This window comes from Podarcis gaigeae (genome assembly GCF_964106915.1).
Source record: "Podarcis gaigeae genome assembly, chromosome: 9".
Classification (NCBI taxonomy): Eukaryota; Metazoa; Chordata; class Lepidosauria; order Squamata; family Lacertidae; genus Podarcis; species Podarcis gaigeae.
Window position 1 is genome coordinate 5,255,379 of NC_139685.1, and position 26,976 is coordinate 5,282,354.

At 40.9% G+C, this 26,976-nt stretch overlaps 1 protein-coding gene across 9 annotated transcripts in view; it reads right to left on the reverse strand.

The window, feature by feature from the left end:
- Positions 1–926: 926 nt before the first annotated feature.
- Positions 927–26,976, reverse strand: part of ADD1 (adducin 1) — a 47,113-nt gene continuing 21,063 nt past the window's right edge. For 2 of the 9 annotated variants that reach the window (XM_083698241.1, XM_083698242.1), the window contains exons 7-15: positions 25,254–25,397; positions 25,053–25,151; positions 24,507–24,683; positions 23,146–23,397; positions 19,929–20,030; positions 18,689–18,778; positions 11,637–11,790; positions 8,445–8,540; positions 927–3,112 (exon numbers count right to left, since the gene is read on the reverse strand). In XM_083698241.1, coding sequence (XP_083554367.1) covers positions 2,763–3,112; positions 8,445–8,540; positions 11,637–11,790; positions 18,689–18,778; positions 19,929–20,030; positions 23,146–23,397; positions 24,507–24,683; positions 25,053–25,151; positions 25,254–25,397 — 1,464 coding nt within the window. In that variant the 3' untranslated portion in view covers positions 927–2,762. Of the gene's footprint in view, positions 3,113–6,412; positions 6,447–8,444; positions 8,541–11,636; positions 11,791–17,848; positions 17,942–18,688; positions 18,779–19,928; positions 20,031–23,052; positions 23,398–24,506; positions 24,684–25,052; positions 25,152–25,253; positions 25,398–26,976 lie in introns of all 9 variants that reach the window. The other 7 variants (XM_083698244.1, XM_083698243.1, XM_083698246.1 and 4 more) reach the window with 7 other exon arrangements.

A 26,976-nucleotide genomic window follows, 5' to 3' on the forward strand; every position in this document is an offset into this window, starting at 1 on the left:
CCTTAGAGACCAACTAAGTTTGTTCTTGGTATAAGCTTTCGTGCGCATGCACACTTCTTCAGATACATGTACACAAAAGCTTATACCAAGAACAAATTTAGTTGGTCTCTAAGGTTCTACTGGACAATTTTTAATATATATTTTGACTGCGTCAGACCAACACTGCTACCTACCTGAATCTAGAACCACAGATAAATGTTGATGAAGGCTACATGAGTGTTTTTTAAAGTTGCAAATTTACACTGTTGAAGCCTATCTGTGGGTTAGGGAGCAACAGTGCAGTTATTGGGCTCATCACAGGTTTCACTGGTGATGTGCGATATTATTTGGCCTTGAATCTTTTTGTCAGGGGTCAATATATTGGCTTGCTGGATTCCTGTAGCCATATGCTAGAGTTAGTGATTTTTGTCCCACTGTCCATGGGGGAAAACATGGAGTCACCTGAAGACCTGAATCAGCATAGGAACATGTTTCTCACTTGTGTTGAGAATGTGCCACAGGCCTGCATCATCTGCCATGTCTCATCTGTGTTGGGGGAAGTGATAGTTATCATGGACATTAAATAATAGTGGATACACCGCTGCACAAATTGGCTGTATAGTCCAGCAGATTTGGGGTGTTGTCTCTACTCCAGGCAGCCACAGCCACTGAAGGCCTGGCTGCATTTTTACTCTATTGTTTCTGAAAGTGGTGTGTGTGCCCCTCCTCTTCTGGGTTTGGAAAGTATAGCAGACACAGCAGTGCTGTAGCCCCAGCATATTCTAGCCTTCCCATCCTCTCCACCATAACTGGTAGCAATACTCTGTTGGTGTCTTTGGATCGCTCTGAATTGACTGTTTACTTTTCCATAAATGTGCTATGAGTCTTGCAACAACATGAGCTCAAGAATACCTGGATCTCAGAAACAAGGCACAAGGAGACACAACTCCTTTAAAGAATTTTATTTGTGTAGAATTGAATTAAACAACAAAAGAAGAAAAAATAATACAGGACTCTTCCCTTTCCCTCCCTGTCCCACTGAAGTGTGTTCTCATACAATACACAACTAGATTTCATTATGTAATAGAAAGAATTGAGAACTACAAAACTGGAACTTAAAAATCATTGCATAAGTGGTCAAAGATTAGAGTCCCTACATTTTATAACAGAAACACTAAAGCAATGGCTTTTGTAATGCAATTTCAATCCTGGCAATGAGACACGGTTAAGCTTTTAGTGTTCACAGGACACACAGTTAGGAAACAAGCTCAAAGCTATTAGTGCCATGCAGTCCATATGAAAAATTCCTCTCTCTGTTATCAGCACTTCTGCTTTTCCATTAGTGATGGTTTTAGTACCACCAACCCTCCCCCAATCTCCCTGTAACCCTTCTGCACGGGTGTTATTTATTTATTTTACCATTTTAAAGTGATTTGTTTCAAACTGGTTTCCAAGGTATCTATTTGGAACCTAACATAGGCATAATGTTTAGAATAAAGCTGCAGCAGTCACTGAATTCTTTCTAATCTGTGCTTTTTTAAAGCACGAATTGTAAGGCATTCAATACTAGCTATTTCACCAAACTTCAATTAAAAACCTACACAATCTGCCCCCCCCCCCGGTGCATTATTCATTACCGAAGTTAATCAATAAAAATCAGCATCTTCGTTCCCAACTGACCTTAAACAGTGAGTCTTTTCTTTTGTTATAACCAGAACTCAGTCAACTTTACAGGTTTAGAAGAAATACCAATTGTTTCTGAAACACTGCCTTGCACAACTCAAAAGTTTAGTCTCTGCACTGTAGCTTAAATCAGTGAATCCAGAGAAGCAGAAGAGATTAGCAAGCTGTGCCAAGTCAGTGCCAGATTAGGACAAACCTTCCAAGGGTTCTCGGAAACGAGCCACATGGCCTTGGAAATGACTGGGGCAGCTCACGCTGTAGTACAGCTGTTGCATCCGCAAGTGGCACAATTGGAGCAATTGAGTGAGGTCATGATCTGTCTTAATAAAGGCAGTAAGTATGTGCCTGCTACTAGGAAATTTTATTTTCAAAGGCTTGAAATTAAATTCCGAATTATCAGGTGAGGTTGGATACAAACTTTTGGTAGAAAAGAAATTAGTAAAATAACTGGTTGTTCTGTCAGTTTATTAGAACGCAGAGGGATCAGCAGGAAACACCACAAATCACTTCATTCTTCTTACACATAACAAATAGATTTAAATTTCAGCTATGCTACAATACAGAATAAGGGAAGGGGAAAGACAGCTTTCTTCAAAGCCTCAGTGTAACGTTATTTCTAATTACACAGTGCGAAAGCAGGTGCTCGGTTCCATAATACAACCTCTCGAAATATAACTGCAATCATATCCAAGTTGTCAGTATTTAAGAAGCCGCTTGGTAACAACAGTAGGCTCTGGGACAAGAACAAATGTTAGAGTGAGCAGACAGCAACACCCCGTGGAGCAAGACCTTGCGAAAATCCATTGACTGCATATATAAATCAGCATGGGCTCTCAACGTGACACATGGGGTTCCATGGAAGTCATTTAGCTTTGTTTACATACTAGGGATAAACCCTGGTTAGCTGCTGTTGAATATGCAGGATTAGCACCTTCCGCTCGTTAATTTTCCATTATAATCTTAAGCAATCAAGCTATAGCTTGAGGGTGTTGCTTGTTCTGCTTGTTACTAAAAGACAAAAGAAAACACTCAGTAAGAACTGATACATTCTAGTGGTTAATAAACTTAGACTCTAACCATGACAGTATATTTGAAGGTATTTAGGAGTCAGTCTTCTTTTTGTTTTTCTTCAGGAAGGAAGGTGTACGGAACTTCTTCTTCTTCTTGGACGGAGACTTCCCAGGAGACTCATCACCGCCGACTTCGGCTGCTGCCCCCTCCTCAGCCAGTGGGGTCACTGCCTCTTCACCCGGCTGAGATTGGGGTTCTGGATTTTCAGGAGGTAACTCAGTCTGGCTTTGGGCGAGATCTTTGTCACTTTTATCATCCTCTTTTCCAAAGGTTGGGAAGCCGAGGTGCTCTGAAGGCTCATCAGGGGTGAGATCTGGGAGGCTTTGCTTGAAAGTTGCAGCATCACTGTCATCGTTGCAAGTCTGGTTAGGCTGCCTCTCTAATGGAGCAAGCAACAGGAAACATCTGTTAATGTGTGCCTGTTGCTGAAATGAGGGCTAACAGAAATTAACTGTGGAAAACCTACATGCAGAGCCAGGTGTTTTGAGTCTCTTTGTAAATGGCCTTTGGGCAGAGAGATGCAACTGAAATATTTATTTGAATTCGGTCTTCTCCACAATGCTTTCGAGTCAAAAGCCAAAGTGTCAGAAGTTTACATACTAAAAATACTACTGACTTCTTACATTTATTTATGAAATATTGTTCACGCTTCTCTATAAGCACACAGGGTAAAGGGACCCCTGACCATTAGGTCCAGTCACGGACGACTCGGGTTGCAGCGCTCATCTTGCTTTATTGGCCGAGGGAGCCGGCGTACAGCTTCCGGTTCATGTGGCCAGCATGACTAAGCCGCTTCTGGCGAACCAGAGCAGTGCACGGAAACGCCGTTTACCTTCCCGCTGGAGTGGTACCTATTGATCTACTTGCACTTTGACGTGCTTTTGAACTGCTAGGTTGGCAGGAGCAGGGACCGAGCCTAAATGGAAGATGCATATGCTTGTTTCTCCTTATTTTGCAAAATAATAATAATTGGACTCAGTATTCAGACGGAGTAGCACTGATGACTTAATGAGGTTTTATGTTAGCCTTTCGCAGTGGCCCCAAAGCCTGGCTTACACGAAGGCATTCAGTATGAAAAATGAAGCCACACACTCTGCAGATGAAGGAGCTTTTATACAAAGCTCAGCAATGCTAACTATTGCTCCCTTATCCTCAAAAGATATCTCACCTGTATCTTCAAGTAGGCCAGAGTTTTGTGTGACTTGGAATCTTAAATTCTGCATTCCTTGCAACCTGATTCTCCGTTTGTTCAAATATTACACAGAGACAGGGAAAGCAGAGGCATGAACTACCCCTGCTTCTGTTTCCCCTCTTGCACTGCAATGCAATAGAAGAAAGGAAACACGGACGTATATGGGTAATTCACCTTCTGTTCCCCCCACTTTGGCATAATGCATGAATTGGCTTTCAGGATGGGAAAGCATGTTGTACTTTGCCATCTCTTATCTGATTTTTAGACACAGTCCAAAAATTTAATCATCATTAGGAAGGTGCCTCTTTCTCTGGCCTTATAAGAAGTGAGAAAACACTATTGTGAAGAGCATCCCGGACATAAACAACAGGAGATGATCTTATGTAGATCAAATCTTAGCTAGCTCCTTGAATTACGAAGGATGTTAGGATCCACTGCACATGCTCTCTTCACATAAACACAGGGGAGCGCAAACCACAGCAAAGTTGCAACAGCAAACATATCACTTTATTTCTGAGGCACTGGAGGTTTATGGCCATGGTTCTTGGCCCAATTTGAATTGCAGTGACTTTAGGTACCTAGTTCATTTCTAGTACTGCACCGAAAATACCGTGCTGTGGTTTGTATTCTTTTAAGGTTAATTTAATACTGCATTCACCTTCTTTGTATTTGTATTTAACAATTCTCTGTTTCATCTTTACTTGAAGCTTGGAACAGGAAAAACCTGGGATTTGTTAGCTTAGTGATGATAGCCACTTCAAACTCAGCAAACCAAAACATTAGAAGTTTTAAAATGGGTTAGGATCATTTAAAAGCAGGGGAAATGAAACAGCTATTTGGAAAGTTTAAAGCTGCAATTAATTTTTTTTATTTAAATATAGCTCTTTAAATGTAGTTCAACTATCCTTCTGTTTTCATTGTTGCTGTTATAGCAATTAACTGCTGCCTTCACAGATGAAGTCAGATGAAAATGGAGTCAGACCAACAGTCCCACGAGCTCAGCAATGTTTACACCTGACTTCACCAAGCGGGCACCCTCCAGAAGTTTTAGACTACAATTCCCATCAGCCCCAGCCAGTATGGTCATGCTCCCATCAGCCCTGTCAACATACAGCTGTGCTGGTGGGGGATGTAATCCAAACTGTAGTCCAAAAACATCTGGAGGGAACCAGACTGGCAAAGGTTGGTGAGTGGCAGTGGCTCTCAAGCGTTTCAGACAGCATATTCCCAGCCCTACATAGAGATAATGGGAACTGAAGCTGGGACCTTCTCCATGCAGGCAGATGCCATAATAGAGTTAAGGCTCTTCCTCAAACTTTCTTGGTTTCCCTTTCCATTGTAACCAGAGAACATGGTTTGTTTTTCTGTAACAAACCACACTCTCTAGTCTACATTAAGCCATGATTTGTGGCTGGCTTGCTGATTATGGCTTGTTAGGGAACCACAATCCCAATCTCTGGTTCAGATGCAACAGAAAGGTAGGTCTTCCCAGTTTAACCCCTCATACACCAGGAGAGGAGTGAAGTGGGAGCAATCAGGCAGCATGTGCCAGCACACTGCCCATTCATGCTAAATTGGTAAGTCTGGCCTTTTGTTACGTGCAAACATTGCAAAGAAATGTATGGATATGGCTTTAAGGAACAACAACAAAAACTTTTAACATTTATTCAGCTCAGCAAATTAAATGCACCTTTCCAATGGGACTTAGTTAGATTTTACTTGAAAGAATTTCAGAGTCAAAAATAAATTGAAAATGTAAAGCTTAGTGGATGCCCATGAAGAAGCACAGTAAATGCTATATAAAACAATGCAACTGGTACAACCATGTGTTGAAAGTGGCACTATAAAGCCACTCTCTAACATATGATTATAGTCTGGTTTGACATGAGGAGAGGGGACTTTCCTGTCCCACAGAAATGTATGTGGAGTGCTGTTATGGAGGCATTTTAAGAGAAATACAGGCTACCAGATTTGCACTGTCTACCCTCTTCTCTTCTTTGTGCTCCTCAGCTTGAAGAGAGGGGCACAGGCTCCCTTCTCACAACAGGCAACGCGCCACTAAGAACACTTAGGAAAACAGACACAATCAGGAAGAGATGAGCCTCTTTGAAACATCCTTTTGTCTCTTAAGGTGATTTTAGTTTGTTGTCATTGATATAAGGAGCAATGCAACACTACCTTATTCTCTGCTTTACAGGATAAATCAATGGTTTGGGGTCAAAATCAGTATGTGAACATCTACTTGGAGTGTTTTATACATATGGCTACCAAGTCACACTCAAGTCTAATACAGACTGTATTTTTCTTAATGTACCTCTGGTCTCTTTGTTCTGGTAAAGCAACTGAAATAGTTAAGCAGACTTCAAACTATGTAAAGGCTGACCAAACCAACATAGGGAGGAAACACCACAAAATATGCAAGAGAATGAAGCACAGCACAGAGAAGTCAGGATAAAGCAGCAGGAACAGGGATGGGATGATACTTACTATGGCAACAGGTACTCTTTAGCATATCCACCTCCTGTTTGTAACGCAGCCACAAGAAGAAAAAAGCACAAGTAGAGAATCTATACATCCATCACAGCCATTGTGTTATATTAAAAGAATGGTCATTGCCATTCTTATAAAATACAGAATGAGGTGGTGTGAAGAGACAACTTTGTAACAGACAAGTGATAAAATCCAGGGTAAAAGGGAAACACTGAACACATCTTAGATTACACCTGGTTTGAGCACTCAACTTATTTTCACCAATTCACTGCAACAATAGGTCTGGTCTTGCTCTCATTAAGCAGAGACCTTAAAGAAATCGTTTAACTTTGAATCCAATGAGTAGAGGTGTAATCCAATTACAATAATGCTTAAGAAATGTGCAACCACCAAGTAGAATTTGCTAAAAAAAATTGCATGATCCAAAAACCCATTTGGGCAGGGAGATTTCCCCTCGCATTTCAACAATGGAAACAGCTCTAGACAGGAGTCCATATATCCAAGACCTGCGTCTCTCTGGAAGTGAAATCTCCTTTTGTTGGTAAGTGGGGCTCAGGTGCAGCAGTGGTTGGTGTGGCACTGCCAGTTACCGAGAGGAAGGGAGGCACAGCTGTGGGGAGCTTGGTGCAGCAGCGTTTGAGTGGTTCTGCCACTGCACTGAGCTTCCTGCCACTTGCCCCTCCCCCTCTTGATAAGCGGCAGTGATGAGCAGTGTTGGGAAGCCAGATCAGCAAAGCAGTGGCGCCCACTACTGCTCAGGGGTACATAAGAGTTGCTGAGCACAGTGATCCTGCTCACTGGCGCACATTGGGACATTAGCTTCACTAATATCCTGATGGATGGCATTCTACAACTTGTGGCTGGTTTGGTAGGCAGCTACTATTTGGTAGCATAGATATTTCCTAGTAGCCAGCTATGAGATCAAATCCAAAAACTAAAGGTTCAAGATCAACTGCTGACGAGCATTTCTGCCAATGAACGTTTCAATGAAGAGGAGAACTGGAGAGATAATGGCAGAGTGGCTGGCTATTCGTTATCAAGAGTCTTTCAGTACTGCCAAAAGGACACTCTGGGAACCCTCAGTGCAAAGAAATAATTTCAAAATTCTCTAGCATCATTTTAATTTCAGCAAATTTGTAAATTCTATTCTTGTGACTTTGTTAATTTGACCATCCAAAAAGTTATTATGTGATTTCCCATTCAGTCTCCCTTTTCACAATATTTAGCTATGTTAAGTTTTTTAACAGCATGATCCTGTGCCAATTTACTTGGAAGTAAATCTCACAAACAGCAGTTACTCCCAAGTGAACTGGGAACAGGATATTAAAAGGGGCTCTGAAGTTGACTCTTCCTGATCCCACAAGCCATGAAAAAGTTACACTCGGAGCTGGAACTGATCCAAAGGAATTTTCTATTGCCATTATGGAGATGAGCAAGTTGCATAAGAGTGCAACCAAAGAGATCCAGTGCTGGAACATCTTGCCTATGAAGAAAGCTTAAAGCACTAGTGGCTTTTCCGTTGAAAAAAAAGAAACAGGACAAAGGTTTACAAAGTTGTGTACAGTGCAGATAGATAGAAAGAAAAACCTCCCTCCTTCAGAACTCAGGATCACTCGATGACACTACTGGCAGCAGATCAAGGACAAAATGTGTAAATAATCCACAAATTAAAAGTTGATTAAAAGTTGATATTGCTAACTAGCTAAGATGGCTTTTTAAAAGAATAAAGCAATTCATGAAAGAAAACTATTGATAACTCTATTGGACAGTATGCCACTTAATCAGGAGCTAACAAAAGGAGACCGCCATCACTTTCCATGTCACACGAGACAGAGCGTGGTCTTGCCCAATCAGGCAGTCCTTGTGTTCTCAAGTGCACATTTCTTTATTATTGCAAACACAACCACTAGCACATTTAGCTATATGTTGCTCTACAGAATAAAATAGATGAACACATTTTTATCTGATATCAACTGAAACATGAACACAGAGGTGCAGCTACACAAACTCTTAGCTCCAGGGGACATACCTTCCTCCACTTTCACTGGAGTGCTGGGTGGAGTGCAAGCAGCAGGGTGTTCCAAAGAGCTCCTCTCCCTCTGCTGCCTGGCATCTTCTGAATCTTCTACAAAAGTACAGACAAGGTTAAACAGGTCACTCTCACAATTCACATAATTGTGCATAAAGGATCTTAACTTTTAAGGAAGAACTCTGTTCAGAAGCTGTTTCTAATGTAAATGAAAACACAAGTGCAACTGAGCAAAAATGTGCTACTAATTGTGTCCTATGTTAAAATAGATAGGGAAGTTTGATGTTTCATTTTAGAATTTACTGTGGCTGATGACATCTGAAATTCACAGGAGGCAAGAATGGAACATTATATAAATTATAAACACAAACTGTTAAGGATTCCAGATTAGTCCCGCTACTACAGATCACAGAAAAAAGCATAAATAACCATTGCAAGGAACTTTTGTTCAGCGGAAGCCTCTCTAGCGGGAAGCAGTTAAGGAACATGGCCAACCATAAACTAAAGCGAAGATATTCACAAACTGGACTGGTCTTACCCAGCTGGCAGCTTCATTGCCTGTCACACTGAGCAGTAAGATTTTTGGCAACGTTAGTTCAACTGTGTGTAGCTGCTGCTGAAAAGCTATGTAATGGCGTGCAATTCTGCATCCTCTTTCTACCCAACTAGTCAACTAAGAACAATCAGCCTGGGGTTACAGTTGCCTTGGCAATGCAAATATGTTCATTTTTTCACCCTTAACCACCCTGCAAACTGAATCCCATTGTTTCTTAAAGGTAAAGGTACGCCCGACCGTTAGGTCCAGTCGCGGACGACTCTGGGGTTGTGGCGCTCATCTCAATCTACTGGCCAAGGGAATTGACGTTTGTCTGCAGACAGTTTTTCCAGGTGATGTGGCCAGCATGACTAAGCCACTTCTGGCGAACCAGAGCAATGCATGGAAACGCTGTTTACCTTTCCGCCAGAGCGGTACCTATTTATCTACTTGCACTCTGACGTGTTTTCAAACTGCTAGGTTGGCAGGAGCTGGGACCCAACAACGGGAGCTCACCCCGCTGCGGGGATTTGAACCGCCGACCTTCTGATCGGCAAGCCCTAGGCTCTGTGGTTTAGACCACAACACCACCTGCGTCCCTTATAGTAATGCAAAAGAAAAAAATCATCCTAAAGGAGAGGCAATTTTTGTTCAAAGCTCAAATGCAAGGAAGGGAACGACTGTTGTGTAGTGGCAAGCATTTCATGCTTGGGAGACTGATCACTACACAGCCACGAAAATGAGTGACCGGCCTTGGGCTCAGTCTCTCTTTCTCAGCCTAATCTAGAACATATATGCCACCCTGGGCTCCAAGAAGGCCTGGATAAAGATGTAATCAGTAACCATTATAAAGACAATCAGTTTAAGCTGAAGTATCTCATGCATCAAACACACAAGAATAACAGAGTCTTCAATTGCTGGGTCAACTTGCTCAAAATTTCTGGATGTCCCAATAATGTTAAGTCTTATGATTTTTAACATATACCAAATTATTATGCTTTACTACTTGAAGTTTCTAAATTACATCCATTTTGTCTGAAAAATATTTTTCACAAGGGATGCCAGAATGTTATATCCAATAAGTGTACTATTTTATACCTGTGTACACAATAGCTGAGCTTCACAAATCAACAAATGTATTCTTACACAAACATCTGTACATGCATTGAGATTGTTTGTACAGTGGTGCCCCGCAAGACGAATGCCTCGCAAGACAAAAAACCCGCTAGACAAAAGGGGTTTCCGTTTTCGAAAATGTTTTGTGAGTCTTTTCGCTTCCCCCCCTTTTTCTAAGCCGCTAAGCTGCTAATAGCTGCTTAGCCGCTAATAGCTGCTAAGCCGCTAATAGCGCTAATCCGCTAAGCCGCTAATAGGGTTGCTTCGCAAGACGAAAAAACCGCAAGACGAAGAGACTCGCGGAACGGATTCTTTTCGTCTTGCAAGGCACCACTGTACCTGTATTCAGTGCAATGTGTGAGTATGTGTAGAGTTACTGACAACATAGAACAATGGGCAGTACTAGGCTCAGCAGGATATTCTCCCCCCACCCCACCCTTGTTGCTTCTTTGTGGTTTCAAATAGCTTTTCTGTATATGTTTTATTGTATTGGGAACTAGCTTTGAGATGTTTTATAGCAGGGATGGAGAATTTTTGGCCCTGAATGCCAGATCTCTTTCTAACCTCCAACCCATGGGCCAGTTTGGACAGCTGGTCTAGGCCGTTCAGCTGTCAGAATTAACCCACATGGTGGGGTGAGGAAGCCTGCTTCCCCACTCCATTCATCGGCTTCATGGAGAATTCAATTCTGCCCTGTGCAGGGGTCTGCTTCCCCAGTGCATTCACCGCAGATTCCACATGGCAGGATTGAAGCCTGCCAGCCTCACCAGCTGATGAGCATAGAGTTCAATCCTGTTCTCTGTAGGAGTCTCCTCTGCCAGCACAGTCCCTGCAGGGAACATGCTGATGTGCTGGTGAAGCAATACCCAGCAGACTGAACTCTGCTCCCAGCAACATCACTAAGTGACTTCATTGATTGACAGGTGGGTATGATTTGGGATGAGTCAAACTGGAATGGCCCAGATTGGCTGGAGGTACCGAACCCCTGCTTTGTAAGAAGCAATTCATAAATGAAATAACAGAATTGCAATGGAATTTGATTATGTTTTAAGATCACAGTTCTATTATTTTTTGCTTTTCGAGCTCAGCAATATCATCAAGTAAAGGAAATCCATACAAAAACCATTTCAACTTCAACATGAAAGAGCAACTAAGTCTCCAAACTCTGTGCTTCCAGCAGAAAAAATGAACTACAGTAGCAGCAATAAATGAGTGTTTAGTTTAACATTGCTTGTTTCTTATCACTGAAGTTGTCTGCAAGGTAATGTGTTGCTTGCCCTAGCCAACAAGAAGCCCACCATCAGCACTCCTCCTTTGTCTCAAGTAAGAAGCACAGCAGCAATACAGAATGTTTCTGCCAGGACCGCTCCTGTAACTGCTTGGTACATTGTGCAGGTTGGGCAAATGTCACAGTACAACCACCAAGGTATGATGAGAATCAACGCAAAGGAAACCTTTAAGGGAAGCCTGGCACATTAAACTACATATCCGAAGTATATTGACACCATGGTAAGGCAAGTTAGAGTTCGGTAGACACAAACCTGACTGCCTCTGTTTCCTTTCTACTTCTCTGCGATACTCTTCTAGTTCTTGGTCTGTGAACTTGTTGAAGGGGTTTGGTCCTGTTGTGCTTACGATTACTCGTGGTTGGTACTCCTTCTCAATTATTGCCTTTGATGCTGTCACCAATTCTCCCTGTTTGGAAGAAAATAAATGTTTTTCATGAAATAATATACAGTGCACTAACAATGCCTGAGGGCTAAAACAATGGAAGAAATTATTCAAAATCTGATTAAAAAAACAAGACTGAAAAGATTTTCATTTAGAGAAAGTATGAATATCCATTTTATCGCATAGTTATTACATCATGACTACATTCCGCAATAGAGCGAGACTAATGAGTTCCAAACTTGTGAAGAGTTTTCAGGTGAAAGACTGCCTAAACACATAACAAATTAATAATGGTAACAATAATAATACTCATTTAACCCATTACATGAAAACAGGCATTTCAGGGATAGCATCACACAAACATCAGTGTTTCTGCCACACTATATCCACTCTTAAGCAGCACATCAAAATATAACATCACTACACAATATTTAAAAGCACCCCTTGGGAAGCAGTGGGAACCAAACTGTTAAAAGGTTCAGCTACAAGTCCAAATTAACCTTGTCCAGGACATTCAAAAGTGGGGACAGGCCTTCAGGGAAGGCATTTCCTCTATGGGATTTCCTCTTGTGCAATACTGACCAGAAATTCCCTTTTACACTTCCACTGGGTGAAAAATCTTGACAAGGTCCACAGCCACATTTTAAATATGCGCTGTAAAATTACATCTTTGTCATAATTTGCACCGGAGGCACAAAAACATTTAACGTCAGTGACCACAGGTATCTTTATTTGGAAGAGCAGTCTCTCATTTTTCTTTATTCTTACCCTGTGGGGAACAGAACCCATAGTCCTGCAAAGGAGGGCACTTCTTCCAGGACGTGGACTCAAATAACACAAAAGCCGGGCTATATTGTTCTTTCACTCTTTCAGGTACTTTTAAACTTACAGAAAGAGCAAAGCTCACCAAATCATGTGGGAAAATATGTCACTCAGCCACTGAAGACTATATTAGCACCCCGCACAGAAGGAAATCATTCCCAGGAAGAAACAAGATACTCAGTTCCCCCAGGAGAGATGGCAGATACATCTTGTCAGCACCTAATACTCCATGAAGGGCATATATCAGATGAGTTACAGAATTCCAGACTCTTCTGATCAGATTTCAAAGGCTCATTTCTGGCCCATATCCCTGAGTGCCCAAACCTTGTTGGAAGATACTAGATGATGCTCTTGTTGACCAGTAGAGAACTCTGATGTCTGTTCCCTGAGCTTAGATTCCAGCAGTAAAAAAGGTGGATGAGCAGGAGAGGGAAAATAAACCGTCAAAGGAGTCAGATATCAGAGGATGCTCTAATTCTGAGACACTTCCTATGGCAGTCAACTATATTTTTGTCACTTTTAATATTTTATTTTATTTCAATATTTGAAGTTACACTTCGTCACTCAACAGATGTAACCCTATTCTACAATACTAATAACTAACCCAACCTTTATTTTTATAAATTATGATTACATACAACCCAGCCACTCTGGGCAGCTCCCAATCGAGTGTTAAAAACAATACAAGATTAAATATTAAAAACTTCCCTAAACAGGGCTGCCTTCAGATGTCTTTTAAAGATAGGATAGCTGCTTATTTCCTTCACATCTGAAGGGAGGGTGTTCCACAGGGTGGGTGCCACTACCGAGAAGGCCCTCTGCCTGGTTCCCTGTAATCTCACTTCTTGCAATGAGGGAACCGGCAGAAGGCCCTCAGCGCTGGATCTCAATGTCTGGGATGGATGATGGGGGTGGAGACGCTCCTTCAGGTATACAGGACCGAGGCCGTTCAGGGCTTTAAAGGTCAGCACCAACATTTTGAATTGTGCTCGGAAATTCATATTCAGTTTCATCCTTTTAAACAAATTTCTTACTATGTTCTGCTATTCTTTTTCTGTGGACTTCACATATGAAAAGTTACTTTTTAAGTAGGCTAGAAAAGAGACATTGCACATACCTTTGTAAACCAAGAAAACTTTAATAAAAATATCAACTGGGGGGAAAAGGTAGGCTAAAAAAGGCAGTCAACTATATTGAGCAATATTACTATTAATGAAGCACTGCTAACTGGCCAGTTCATCTTGGGATAAGACCAATTCCAATGTCTTAGCTCAGCCAGGTTATACAGTGAAATGCTTGTAAGCTGTAGGCCAATGTTGGGACGCTGTACTGCCTTCATCAATGAACCTTTAAAAACTCTAAAAAGTCAATGGCCAAATCTGAAGAGAAGAGCCAGGACAATGTAAATCAATTTAAAAAGATGCAAAGTAATGCCAGAAAATTCCACATATATCCTCATGGGGACTGAACTGGCAGTGACTGACCAGGAAGGTGACCCTGGGGTTGTAGGGGAGAGCTTGAGGAAGACGTTGACCCAGTGTGAAGCAGCTGTGAAAAAGGAGAATTCCATGCTATGGATCATTAGAAAAGAACTAACAACAAATCCATCAATATCATAAAACAGAATTAGGAATACTGTGTACAGTTCTGGTCACATCACCTCAAAAGGGATATTATAGAGGTGTAAAGGGTTCAGAAAAGGGCAGCCAAAATGATCAAGGGGATGAAGCAAATTGTGTATGAAGAAAGGCGGAGAGTGTGGTCAGCTTAGAGAGAAAACAAGCAAGAGGTGACATGATAGTAGGGTATGAAGTTAGACGTGGCATGGAGCAAGTGGCTAGAGAAGTTTTTCTCCCTCTCTCGTAACACTAGAACTCAAGAACATCCAATGAAACAAGGTTGGAGGATCTGGGACCCAGAAACAAGAGTACTTCTTCACGCAGCGCATAGTTGAAACTATGGAACATGCCCCAGGAGGAGGTAGTGATGGCCAGCAACTTGGATGACTTTTATTAATGGCCACGAGACATGATGGTTAGTTACACTCTGCCTCCATGGTTAGAGGTTGTATGATTCTGAATATAAGTTGCTGGAAACCCTGGCAGGGGAAAATGCTTTGCTCTTGGTCCTACATGCCAACTTCTCAAAGGCATCTGGTCAGCCACTGTGAGAACAAGATGCTGGTCCATATTTAGCAAGACTTGGTTGCTGTTTTTAACCCAACTATAAGCATTTTACATAAAAGAACAAAAAAGTTGTAATACAAACAACTTTTTTAAAACTGTAAACGTAATAAAATTATCAAGGCATAAATAAAATTAAGTTTTTATCATTGCTGGCATCCATTTTTCTTGGGAGACAATGGAAGAATGAACCTCCGGGGGTAAACCACTGGAGAGTTACAGCGCCTGCTGTGGCTGTATCAGAGACTGATACAGGAAAGTCATGTCTTTGGTTTCGCTGCTATAGGTGCAGCATGATGTTTCTTTTCTCTGCTCTCCTCCCAGCAGTCGCTGCTGTGGATATACTACCTGTCTGCCTCTGGGCAATGACATTGCCTGCAAGGGATTCCCACACAGCGGGGTTAAGGTTGCCAGCCTTCATGTCACATTTGCGGACAACTTTGTAACAGGTCTAGTGCCTGAAGTCCGATTCCAATAGAGCACGTTCTTGTGGATTCCTGCCATCTTCCATTCTGTGGAGTTGACCAAGTCAGTCCAGACGTCACTGAGACAGAAGTGCAAACGGGTTGTGAATGTGGCCTTAGGAGAACACATCTTTGTTTGAGACTCTGTCCTGCCATGTGATGTCCAAATCTTCCTGACCCACTGCATGTTGCCCATAAAGCTCAACACACAAGCCTGGCAGACCATCTTGGCATTGGTCATTAGCATCACATTCTCCATACCCTTTTGGAGAGGCAAGCCATTGTCATAGCTGCCTTACCAATACGTTTGTCCAGCTCAGTGTTGATGGAAAGGTTACTGGTTATGGTGGAGCCCAGGTAGACAAAATTGTCTACCACCTTAGGCGTTTGGTTAGCAATGCTGACATATGGAGTGCTTGTTGCCTCCTGAGCAAAAATGTTGGTCTTTGTCAGGCTGATGACAAGACCAAACGGACAAAATGGTTGACGAGTAGCGTTTCCTCAGAGTGCACTGTCAAGACTAAGTCATCTGCAAACAACATCTCTCCGATAGGAGCCCACCACACTTTTCTTTGTGAAACGTGGAGATGTTTAGCCAGCTGAAGTATGTCAGAGCTCAGTACCCTGTGTCATAACAATCAGAGCCAAAATATCACTTTCAGAGACACAATATGGAACGCTTCAGTGATTCAACTGTGGTTTCTGGAGTGCTAGAAGCACTTTGTTGAGATCCCAGATCTTTGCTGGACAGGTGGACTAAGGAAAGTTGCTCCCTATAAAAATGGAGGATGCCAGAGCTGATAGGTTTGCTGGAACATTTAGAAAGCCCTGAGGATTCTGCAGAGGCTATTAGGCTGAAGATCTATGCAGAGTCCATCTTGTAGGAATGAGAGAAGCTGTGTAAATCCTGTGGTGTTCAGTTGCTGATCCTTCTCACACGATCTCAGGAATGCCACCCAGGTGGACGGCAAATTCTAGGGACATCTGGCCACCCGAATGGTGCATGGGACTTCCTCTGGCTGCCGAAACCTGAGGAACTTCTCAATCTCCAGGCTGTCAGTTGCAACCATTGAGGATTGGGTTGCTACAAAGAGCCTTAAGACAGCAGATCTGCTCTGTGAAAAAGATTCTATTCTGTGTGTGGTATAGAAATTTGGGCGTTCAGAGTTGCCAAGGCTAGTTTAGGGCCACCGGAGAACTTATTTGTGTGCCTCTTTTTAGCATGCAGAACAGGAGCAGAGTTTGAAAAGCACACAGAGAAGGCAGTCAAGGGCATTTCTGTGTCTGGAGAAGAAACAAGCCATCTTGTAGGGTGGCTGACACAGAGGTCCACTTCACTTTGCTGAATGCTCTAATTGACACTCTCCTAGCATGTGGAAGGCCTCTAGAAATTCTGTGAAATTAATGTATGGCTCAAGATGTCCTCAAAAATTATGCCTACTTCTTAAATTAGCAGACTGCTATCAAGCTGTAGCATAAAGCTATCCCAAAGCAAGCAGCCCTTGACTCGACTGCAAGAAGAAGAACAAGGCTAACTAATACTTTACAACTCAACTGTCCTTCATAATATTCTATACAAATACAAACTAACAGAATCATGAAGATATCTGAAAAGCTGACAAATAAGGTACAACTAATGCATGAAACTGACTGCTTTTATTTTTCAATTTCTAGTATGATCTACTCTTGTGGCACCAGACACCTTAAAGACAAAAAAATGATAAGTCTTCATGCAATACAGTCTACTTTATGATGCAACAAATGTTATCCCAGATTGGCAGGTATATATGCACATGAGTGTAAACTCTGTGGAGAGAAATTTAAGCAGTAAGGCCTAATATTTCCCTTTCTCCACATTCATGTAGCAGAGGAGAAGAACACAACAGGGCCACGTCAGAAATGACCAAAGTGATGCTATTAGTTTGAGAAGAGTAACTTAGGGCTGATTCATATATGTGTCAATGTCTGATGTGATGAAGGCCCTTTCACTGTAATTGGACTACCAAATATTTGGACTACCTAATGTTTGTAGAAGATTGTCCCATATGGTTACATGCCAGAAACGAGACTACTTTAAAGCTTACTGCCACGTTACATTTTATGATTTTTCACAATTTCAGATACATGGGTTCTCATGCGAAATTTGGCCAGTACAATCTGTAAAACGACTTTAGGAAGCCAACAAATGCCTCAATCTTCAGAGGCAGTACCATTTGAGATTCATCCATATACAACACCCATTACATGAAAACAGCTACAATCATGCTTTACGTATTTGTGCTGCTTTAATTTTTGGCTAAGCCTGTGGATATTTTGGGTATTACACTGATGTAACCAGGTTACTTAACAAAGACCATGCATAAACAAAACTACACTGAGAACCGTACAATTTTCCATATGCTATCCATGATCATAAAAGGAATAAGACTGACCTTATTGCTTTAAAAAAATTTTTTTTAAATGTATCAAACATAAACACATGCATAATTTGTAGAATCGTGTAACCTTTTTAACATTTACAAAGAAATATAAGCTACAACCCAGGGCAAGAAAGAGGTAGAAGTGAAAGGTAAACAACAGAACTTAGAGCAGTTATGACATGGCAGTAAGTACCTTTCTAACAGAGACAGATTTAGCGGGATTAAAGGCCTGCTCTGTGGGATCGAGCCCTTCAATTGTTTCCGTACAGTCTGAGAGGGGAGCATCCTGCAACAGTAAATTGAGTGAACAGAGCAAACCAAGCTCGGGCTTTAGATCATCAGCTTAAAGCATTATGGCATGGGATAAATATCATGCAGAAAAACAGTAAATTGTGATACAGAAGCAATGGCAATGAAGCAACATGCACCAATACACTAACCCCAACTTGAAAAATTCCCTGGCCATGATGATGACTAGTCAAACTGCATAAAAGTACAATAAAAAAAAATAACTGGGCTAGCTTTTGCATCTCTAAAATCTACTGAGTGAAGTCATTTGGTTCTATGCTTTCTCTGAAAAAGCATACATTATACCTATTTAAAAACAATAAAGGTAAGACAATATCTTCAAATGAATACGTCCTAAAAAGAAAGTTTGCAATGAAGAGTTCATTGCTGATTAAATGTACTGTAGCAATAATGGCTTTGGACTCAGCAGCTTTTTCAATACAGCTGTGACACAAAGTCTGACTAGTCAAGAGTGGGTTTTTAGCCCACAGAGAAGCAGCCTTGGTGTCTCTCATGCACTGCAACCAGCACCAAAGGCAGTATACTTGCTAATAACATGCTTCCCACTGAGTTTCTGACCCTAAACATGGTTGCAAAGACAGCAAAATGTTACCTCTAAAACTTACCTTATAAACAGTTAACTTCTGCCGATTAAAGAATAATTTCATAGTGATACATTAGGTGACAGCAGGAATGTACTATAAAGTAACACTAAGTTTGTATTTTAAGCAGGCTATGTGCTCACCTGAACGAGGCTCCTGTCCACAACAACCCCAGAAAGAACCTGTGACTGTGGGCCAGCAGTTTTAATGTCTTGCAGGTTTTGCTCTCGGATCTGTAAACGATAAATACATTAATTGCATATGAATAACAGAGAGAACGTAACTCACCTGCCTGTGTGCACCACAATATGAGCTCCTGCATATGAACCTCGGTCAAGTTGGTTTGGATATATACGGTATCAGTTCCATCAATTACCACTGCAGGATACTATTTTATATTTTATTACACGTTTGGGACCACAAGCATCAGTCTCTCAGACGCTTCCAGGGGTAAAAGGTAAAGAGTACCCCTGGACAGTTAAGTCCAGTCAAATTTGACTATAGAGTGTGGCACTCATCTCGCTATAGGCCGAAGGAGATGGCGTTTGCTGCAGACCATTTTCTGGGTCATGTGGCCAGAATCACTAAACAGCCTCTAGGATCCTGTACTAAACCCCAAATTCTGTGACTGCAAATTGGCAGATTTCTTTCTTTCCATAGGCTTACTTTGAATGTATTGTTCTTGTTTTGCAAAAGGAAATCTTATGAGCAATGCAAGGGAGTATGTTCATTGCTACAACAATAAGCAAATTGTATCAAAAATTCCAAAGATCAATTCTTAGAAACAGTGCACAGACATAATATCTACCTACCTTTCTAAAATGCAAAATTATGACTTTAGGGACAGGGTGAACGGCAACATGGTTTGCTTCTTAAATATGCATTCAAAAGTAATCAGTGTTGACTTGGAAAGCCAAGGGAAGTATGAAGACATGAATGGGGCATGGGAGGGAGGGGGTTGTTTGAAAAACCAATCACTATCTAAGCAATATATTTGGCACACTTAATATATGCCAGCCTTCCCAACCTGGAGCCCTCCAGAGGTTTTGGACTCCAACATCAGCCCTAGCTAATGGTCAACAATCCAAACTACCAGTGGGGGACCAGATTAAGAAAGGCTGGCTTACACCAACAGCCGCTGTGCTATTCTGACCAGTTCTTACCAACTTGAGGAAAGGGATATGAGACTGTTTAGCAAATATGGCCTGTGAGTAACTTATTACAAACTGAAAAGTCAAATCCCACATAGGAGAAATGTTTCGTCTAATTAGCACTCATATTTTTAAGGCATTTTGTCTTTATTTTTGATTCTCTTATAGGCGTACTTTCAATGTGGACTATAAAAAAACATCCAGAGATTACAGATAGATTGCCAGTACAAACCTTGTTCCTCATTTCTTGGACTTCCTTTGGGTTAGTGTTCAATGGAACAAATAGATTTTGGACAGCAGAGGTGGCAGTTCTATGTCCATCCTCTTTAGTCCACTGTAATATCAAGAACAATTACATAAAATCAAAATTGCTGTAATGGCTAGAACATTCATAGAAGCAAGTTTACAGCACAGTAAATCATGCATATACAGAACCGAGAAATGAATCAATGACTGCATTCCAGTATTTGTAGACATAACCATCTCTCAGCTTTGAAACAGCTGTTAAGCTGGTTTTTTGTAATTCAGAGCAAATATTTCAAAAAACTAAATATGAAAAGGAGTGAAGTATATCACAAGGTCCTGAAAAATGCGTCAAAAGATCTTGTTGATTTTTCTGATTGTCTATATTAACTTAACAATACAAGAAATGTGAACTAGCTAAAAAATGTTACTTTGCTATTTGTATTAACCACAGAAGGCTGCAATTCTTTGCAGTTTCCTAGAAGTAAGTCTAACCATACTCAGGCCCCAGCTGCACTACACATTTAAAGCTGTATCATACCACTTTCAACAGTTATGGCTTCCTCCAAAGAATCATGGGAAATGTAGTTTGCTAAGGGTGCTAAGAGTTGTTAGAGGCCACCTATTCCCCCTTCGGGAGCTGCAGTTTACAGAGTTCCCTGGGGAAAGTGATTGACTGTTAAAGCAGTCTGGAAATTGTAACAAACTCAAGTTCCCAGGATTCTTTGGGAGAAACCATAGCTGTTTAAAGTGGCATGATACTGCTTTAAATGTATAGTGCAGATGGAGGCTCAGTACAGGACTGAGCCATTAAAATATAAATCTATCAACAATGCCAAACTTCCTCGACTGTCTTTTAATTTCCACATCATTGATTCACTTCCCTGATATTTAGACACATCAAAGCCAACAGAAAGCACAAGATGACAGGAATATGAAAAGCAGTGTGATGTCAATAACCAGGTTGAGTGAACGATTCTGTACTATGAGGAAAGAGTGGGCATCACCAAAGTTTGGATTCAAAACAAAACTCAATGTAGTTTTCAGAATTGTTTTTGCACAGGCAAATAGATGGATCAGCCTAAGGAAGGAGTTTGGTGATGTCAAAATATTTTGTATAAAGCTTACAGATTCAAAGATTACAAGAAATAAAAACCCATACACAAAGCACTTCCATGATTTCTTTACAGAAGGTTGTTTCATATGGCCAGTACATTTAGTATGTTGGAAGGCGACTTTGTGCCACAACGATCTTTTAAGCGCTCCGTCTCATAAATTATACACCAATTATTGCACAGAAAATGTACTGAACACTGAAACAAACCCGTTTAAAGATGCTATTCCCCCCAAATAATTTTAAGACAAAAGATAGCCAGAAATAGAACTCTTAAAAAAAAGCAACAGAATTTAAAAAAATGTTTTGCAAGTATGAAGTAAAAAAATGGAATGAACATGGAGCTATGGATACTCACTGATTCTTATCTTTTCACATAAAAATAACTCCAGGTTTTTATTAAAGATATTTAACAACAGTATTAAGAACCTTAGTATAACTGGTACTTTAAAAATATTTAAGAGCATTAAAAATCAAATACACAAACTAAGTAAGATTACATTGTTCTAGCAAAATATTAAAACAAGTTTATGGTTTCAAGTGATTCTTTCATTTTATACTTATTTCAGATATTCACTTCATTACATGTGTTCAAAACACACAAACTCTCATCAATATTCTTACAACATAGGGCACTAACTCTTTCTAGAATAAAAGAAGGGTTTGACAGTACTAGATATAGGATAGCAAAAGGGGAGGGAGTCACCACACAAAGAATCTCTCCTTTGGATTCCATTTTCTCCGTGGATTTTTAGATGGCACTACCTTGACTAAGAGCAACTACATTCCCCATTAATCATTCTGAAAGGGAGAAAAAAGCAACCAAGATTTAGGGGGTTTTCCACTGACAGCAAATGAAAGTATTCAAAGGAGAACAGGAGAAAGTTAACAACTTTTGAACAATATGATTTTTCATGCTCAACACTGATCTGTACTATCACTAGAATGGCTATGAAGGACTCTATGGTCTTGTCTCAAGTTCCTACATTGTCAGCTAATGTATCAATCAGCCACTTTAAAGCCGGCATCATGCACAAAATCTGGATTTTAGAATAGTATACACTATCACAATAAGCATTTCCAAACAGCTATCCACACGATAGCATTTGAAAACCTTTAAGTCAAGACTGAAGTGCATATTTTAACTTTGTAAACAGCAATGTTAAACGAAGTTTCCCCAAACAGTGCCTGGTGGTTGCCTGAGCTGCACTTTAGTCATGCCACACCCAGCTGGTACTAGAGGAAAGATTTTCAAATTATGGCCATCTACTTACATGCAACAATTCATGCAGAAGGCTGTGAACACTGGGAGGCTTTAGGACAGACAGAAGCATAGTGGGGAGAGCAGCAAAAGAGGTCAATTTATTAGGAAGCAAAAGGGCTTAAGAGGAAATAAAGCCTGTGGGGTTAAAACTCTCGTCATTTTTGGTAATCCACAAATCAGATAAAAGGCACTTCAATACGATCCAAATCAGGCCCACGGATTTAACTAAAATGTTAAATCTAAACTAAACTGAAATGTGCTAATTAAAACAAATACCACAAATTATGAGAAGGCAGCCTGGATACAGATTCGTAGACCAGCTAATTTCTGTGTTGAGAAGTGTTCATAATTTAGACAAAAATTTAAAAACTGATTTACTTTAAGTTTTAACTAGGATATTTCCCAGAAAGTACGACCAAAACTTCTCTGATAAAAAACCATTTAAGTAACTCAAATATATAAAACAGAACCAATAAGACATTGGCTTGTTCATTTATTGCTGGCTTAGCAGTCTTAAATGTATAGCTCTCTGCACGCTTCCATTCAAATTGCAATGAGAACGCAGGTCTAAATTTCATTACTAGAGCATATTAGAAAGGAATGTTTCAAGTGAAGCCAGATTAGACAGGAAAGAGGGAGGAGTTAATGTTGTATGTTATTCCCAAAGCCTCACAGTGCCTGCCACCCAAAGTTGCTCTACATCATCTAACTATGAACAGTAAGGTAGGCACAGACCAAGCAGTTGGTAATACAGCTTGGCACGCAGACACCGGACGAGAGAGACTGCAGCAAGGGTTTCACGTGATCGTGTGTAATGTTCGTCCACACCTTAGTCTTCGACTTGGGGCTGCCGCCATTCTGCCCTTCTTCAGAAGCATCATCTCCTCGGCCAGAATTCAGCCACCTTGTCTTCTCTCGCTGCTGTTTCTGAAAACTATGCCGCAGAGGAGAACAGGTGCCCGAGTCCCCATCGCTAGCAAAAGAATACCCTGTGACACTAGCAGGGATTTCCACGTCACTATATTTTTTAGATTTCTCTCTCAAAGCAGGGCATCGATAGGGGTAGCCAGTTCTGTAACCCTAAGGAAACACCATAGCAGAACACGGTCAACATGGCCTCAAAACCTACCTGTTAAACAAATTTACTGACAGCCATTATGGAAACATTTATACATGCATGCCAAGTTCTGCCCTTGAATATCTTTGCCATTTTGGTGATCTGAGTTCACACAAATACATCAAATTACGAAACATGCTTTGAAGCACTTTAATTATATTAGCATGCCCAGTCCAAAGCTCCTTTGTCAGTCCAAAGCTCCTTTGAACGAAACAAGTACAGTTTGCATTTAAGAATAATAAATATGAACTAGAACATATGTCCAAGTCTCAGTTCTTCTCTTCTATGATATAAAAACACAAGGCATCCAAGTGACCACTTGTAAACTGGGCAATGCCAATTGAAAAAAACAGATCAGGAGGAGGCTGGGACTATCAGACTCTGTTAAAGAACACAGAATGAGAATTTGAAGGTCTGCCTGTCTCCACTTGTGCCTGCCCACCTTCAGTAGAAACTCTTCTCCAGATGCCCGTCACCTGAGGTGCAGTAAGTGGCTACCACGGAAAAGGGCCTCTTTGGTGGTGACCCTCTAATTATTATCTACTTGTATACCATCACCAGTGTGCATTACTGAATCCTCCCACTAGGGAAGTTCACCTGGTGTGTATGCTGATGCCATTTCAGAAACAGGAGAAAACCTTATTTGTCGAAGCTTTTTAGTTGTTTAAATTTAATCTGGTTTATTTTTTTCTCTTTTAGAATTATATTGCTTCGTTTCTGTTCTGCTTTTAAATAATCACCCTGGGATATTGTTTGAAGGGTGTGTTAGACATTTTAAAATCCCATAAATAATAATAATGCTGAATTACTGCAAGTCTACAGCAATTTTGTTTTGTTCTTGCTATAAAGGAGATCAGGGTACAGTGAAGGACGAGCCTCTTGGCAGCTGCCATTGGAGATGAAGCTTCACAACCTACTCCTGACATTCTCAGAAAGTGCTTTTCTTCCTAAACTTATTTGTCCTTTAATTATGTACATTGTCTAAACAGAAATGAAACCCTTGAGACCATTAGCATATGTTACAAGATCTTTCCGATGCTAAAAATCAGGTGAATAGTAGATTTTCTCTTACCAAATTATCAAGCATTCGCATAAGAGCTTCAAATTCCTGCTCTCCAGTCTGCCATTTTGGGTAAGATGCTGTCCCCTCCCCTGCTAGAGGCTCATGGCCACGAGACTTAGCCTTGTATTTCCCAGGGTCCAAGAGCACTAAGTTGTCTGCCCCCCCTGAACTGGCCAGAGTACGTACCTTAAAATAATCAAAACAGATAACAGTTTCTGTGATAAGGAATAAATCAAACATATTTCAATGTCTAATCAATAATTATGCTAAATGCTTCAATACAATGTCTCTAATCAAAGTGCCATTTAATAATAGCAATATTTTATTTTTTATATGCCACATCTGGCTGGGTTTTAAAGATAAAACTACTAATCCAATAAATTTAATTCAACATTACCATTCATTTACAGTGCTAAAATAAAAACCTGCCATACAGTTTCAGCAAATCTTTTCATTACACTGTCTGCTATACGCATTACCAGCCTGAGTTTTTTAAAACTGAAGATAAATAAATAAATGAGATTAAAAAATTAAAAAACAATTTAGCATGCTTACTTGGATCTCACAAGCAACGACCAAATTATGAATATAGTAGAAAGCCTCTTCCACGCTTTCTCCAACTGATACCAAGCCATGATTTCTGAGTATGAGAACCTTGGAGAGGAGATAAAGAAAGAAAGTGTTGACAAGTAAGAAGAAAAACAAAACAGACTTTCTGCTTGCCTTTTGCACCTTAGATAACGTTTGGACACTGACCTTGCTTTTGGGGCCCAGATTCTTCTGAATCAACACTTTCTCCTCCTCATCTACAAGAATCCCATGGTAATCATGGTAGGTTACTTCCCCAAGAGACAGTGCCTCTGGAGAGATTGGCAAGAGACCACTTTTCATTGCTGACACCTAAGAAGATGACAACAGGTTTCATAAATAGACATTTATGAAGAAAAAGAAATTCTTGGCTGAAGGATGACAGTAGGGAGAAAGGCCCCTCCTTCAGGGCTAGGAAGGCAGTCTCCAAATTTCACTGCCAGAAGAGGCACTCCTCTCATCAACCCCTAAACCAGGTTTGGGGAATCTTTGGCCCTCCAGACGTTGAAGAACTACAACTCCAATCACCCCTTGCTATTGGCCATACTTACTAGGGTTGATGGGAGTTGTAGTTAAAAAAATCTGGAGGGTCAAACTTCCCCATGCGTGCCTTAGACAAACTCTAAAAATGAACAAAACCTGACCTAAGGAGGCAAAATATGAAAATGAAGAACCTCCAGTGGGATGAAATAGAAATACCGCAAACTTTGCAGGCCCATGCACAGTGAAGCAGAGAGAGGAAGTAGGAAATAGACAGGAGCTGGTTCCTCAGATAAAATAAGATCAAAACTTTGTCTATTACAAGAAAGGGGCACCAATTTCAAGCCATGCTGATTTGGATAGGGATCAGGTTCCACACCTTACATGTGCACCTGCTATGTTAGCTGTGCAGCTACATACACCTGCCAATGAGACCTGCAAAGGGCTGGCCACTTCTGGATCTGGCCCTCTGCCCCAAAGTGGTTCCTCACCCTTGTCCTAATGGAATAAAACATGTCTGTGGTAGACAGAACACACAGACTCTGTTCTACTTAATGATGTAAGCAGACAACTCCATTTACCGACCTACAGAAAGTTGGTAAGATACAGGGCAGCATACCTGCCCTCCTGAATAACAGAAATTAAGCAGTTAGTATAGATCAGGCATGTCCATCAGGTAGATCGTGATCTACCGGTAGATCACTGAATGTCTGCGGTAGATCATTGGTAGATCCCCCAAACCCCCCCAAAATGGGCTTTCCTCCTTCCTAAAAAAAAAAGCTCAACAGCTTTGACCTGAACCCCTAAAAAGGGGATAGTTCACTGACAGTTTTTAACTCTGTGAGTAGATTGCAGTCTCTTGGGAGTTGGCCACCCCTATTATAGATTTTCCATTTCTCTCCTCAACTAGAAGAGGACAGCTAGCATAGGGATATCAAAAACAAATGCATCCCAGGATGTAAACCCTAATTTCACTAATCCTCTAAGACAGATTTTTTTGGGGTGCATAGTCCTCTGCAGAACACAACTTCCAAAGGCCCCACCGGATGAAGCAAATGTGTCAATTTTTCCCAGAAGGCTGTTGTGTTGAAGATTAGGGTAATCTTCCCACCCAAGACTGACCAAGAAGACACAGTGTCCTATGCTGGGTGATGCCGTCTTGACCTTCCTACACAGTGCTTTCAAGTTTATCTCCAGAGTAAATGCAAAGAATTTTAAATATGAAAATTTATTTCTCTTAGATACATTTAGGGTTTATTTTCTGTATTTTAAAAAGCTTTGTAATTTCTACCCCTCAATGCCCCTACTTTTCTGGATTGGGAAATAAGTACCCCATGTGTTCTTTCTCCTCCTGGACTGGTACAGTGCAGTACTTTACATGGAATTTTCCCACCACTAGAGAAAGAAGGAA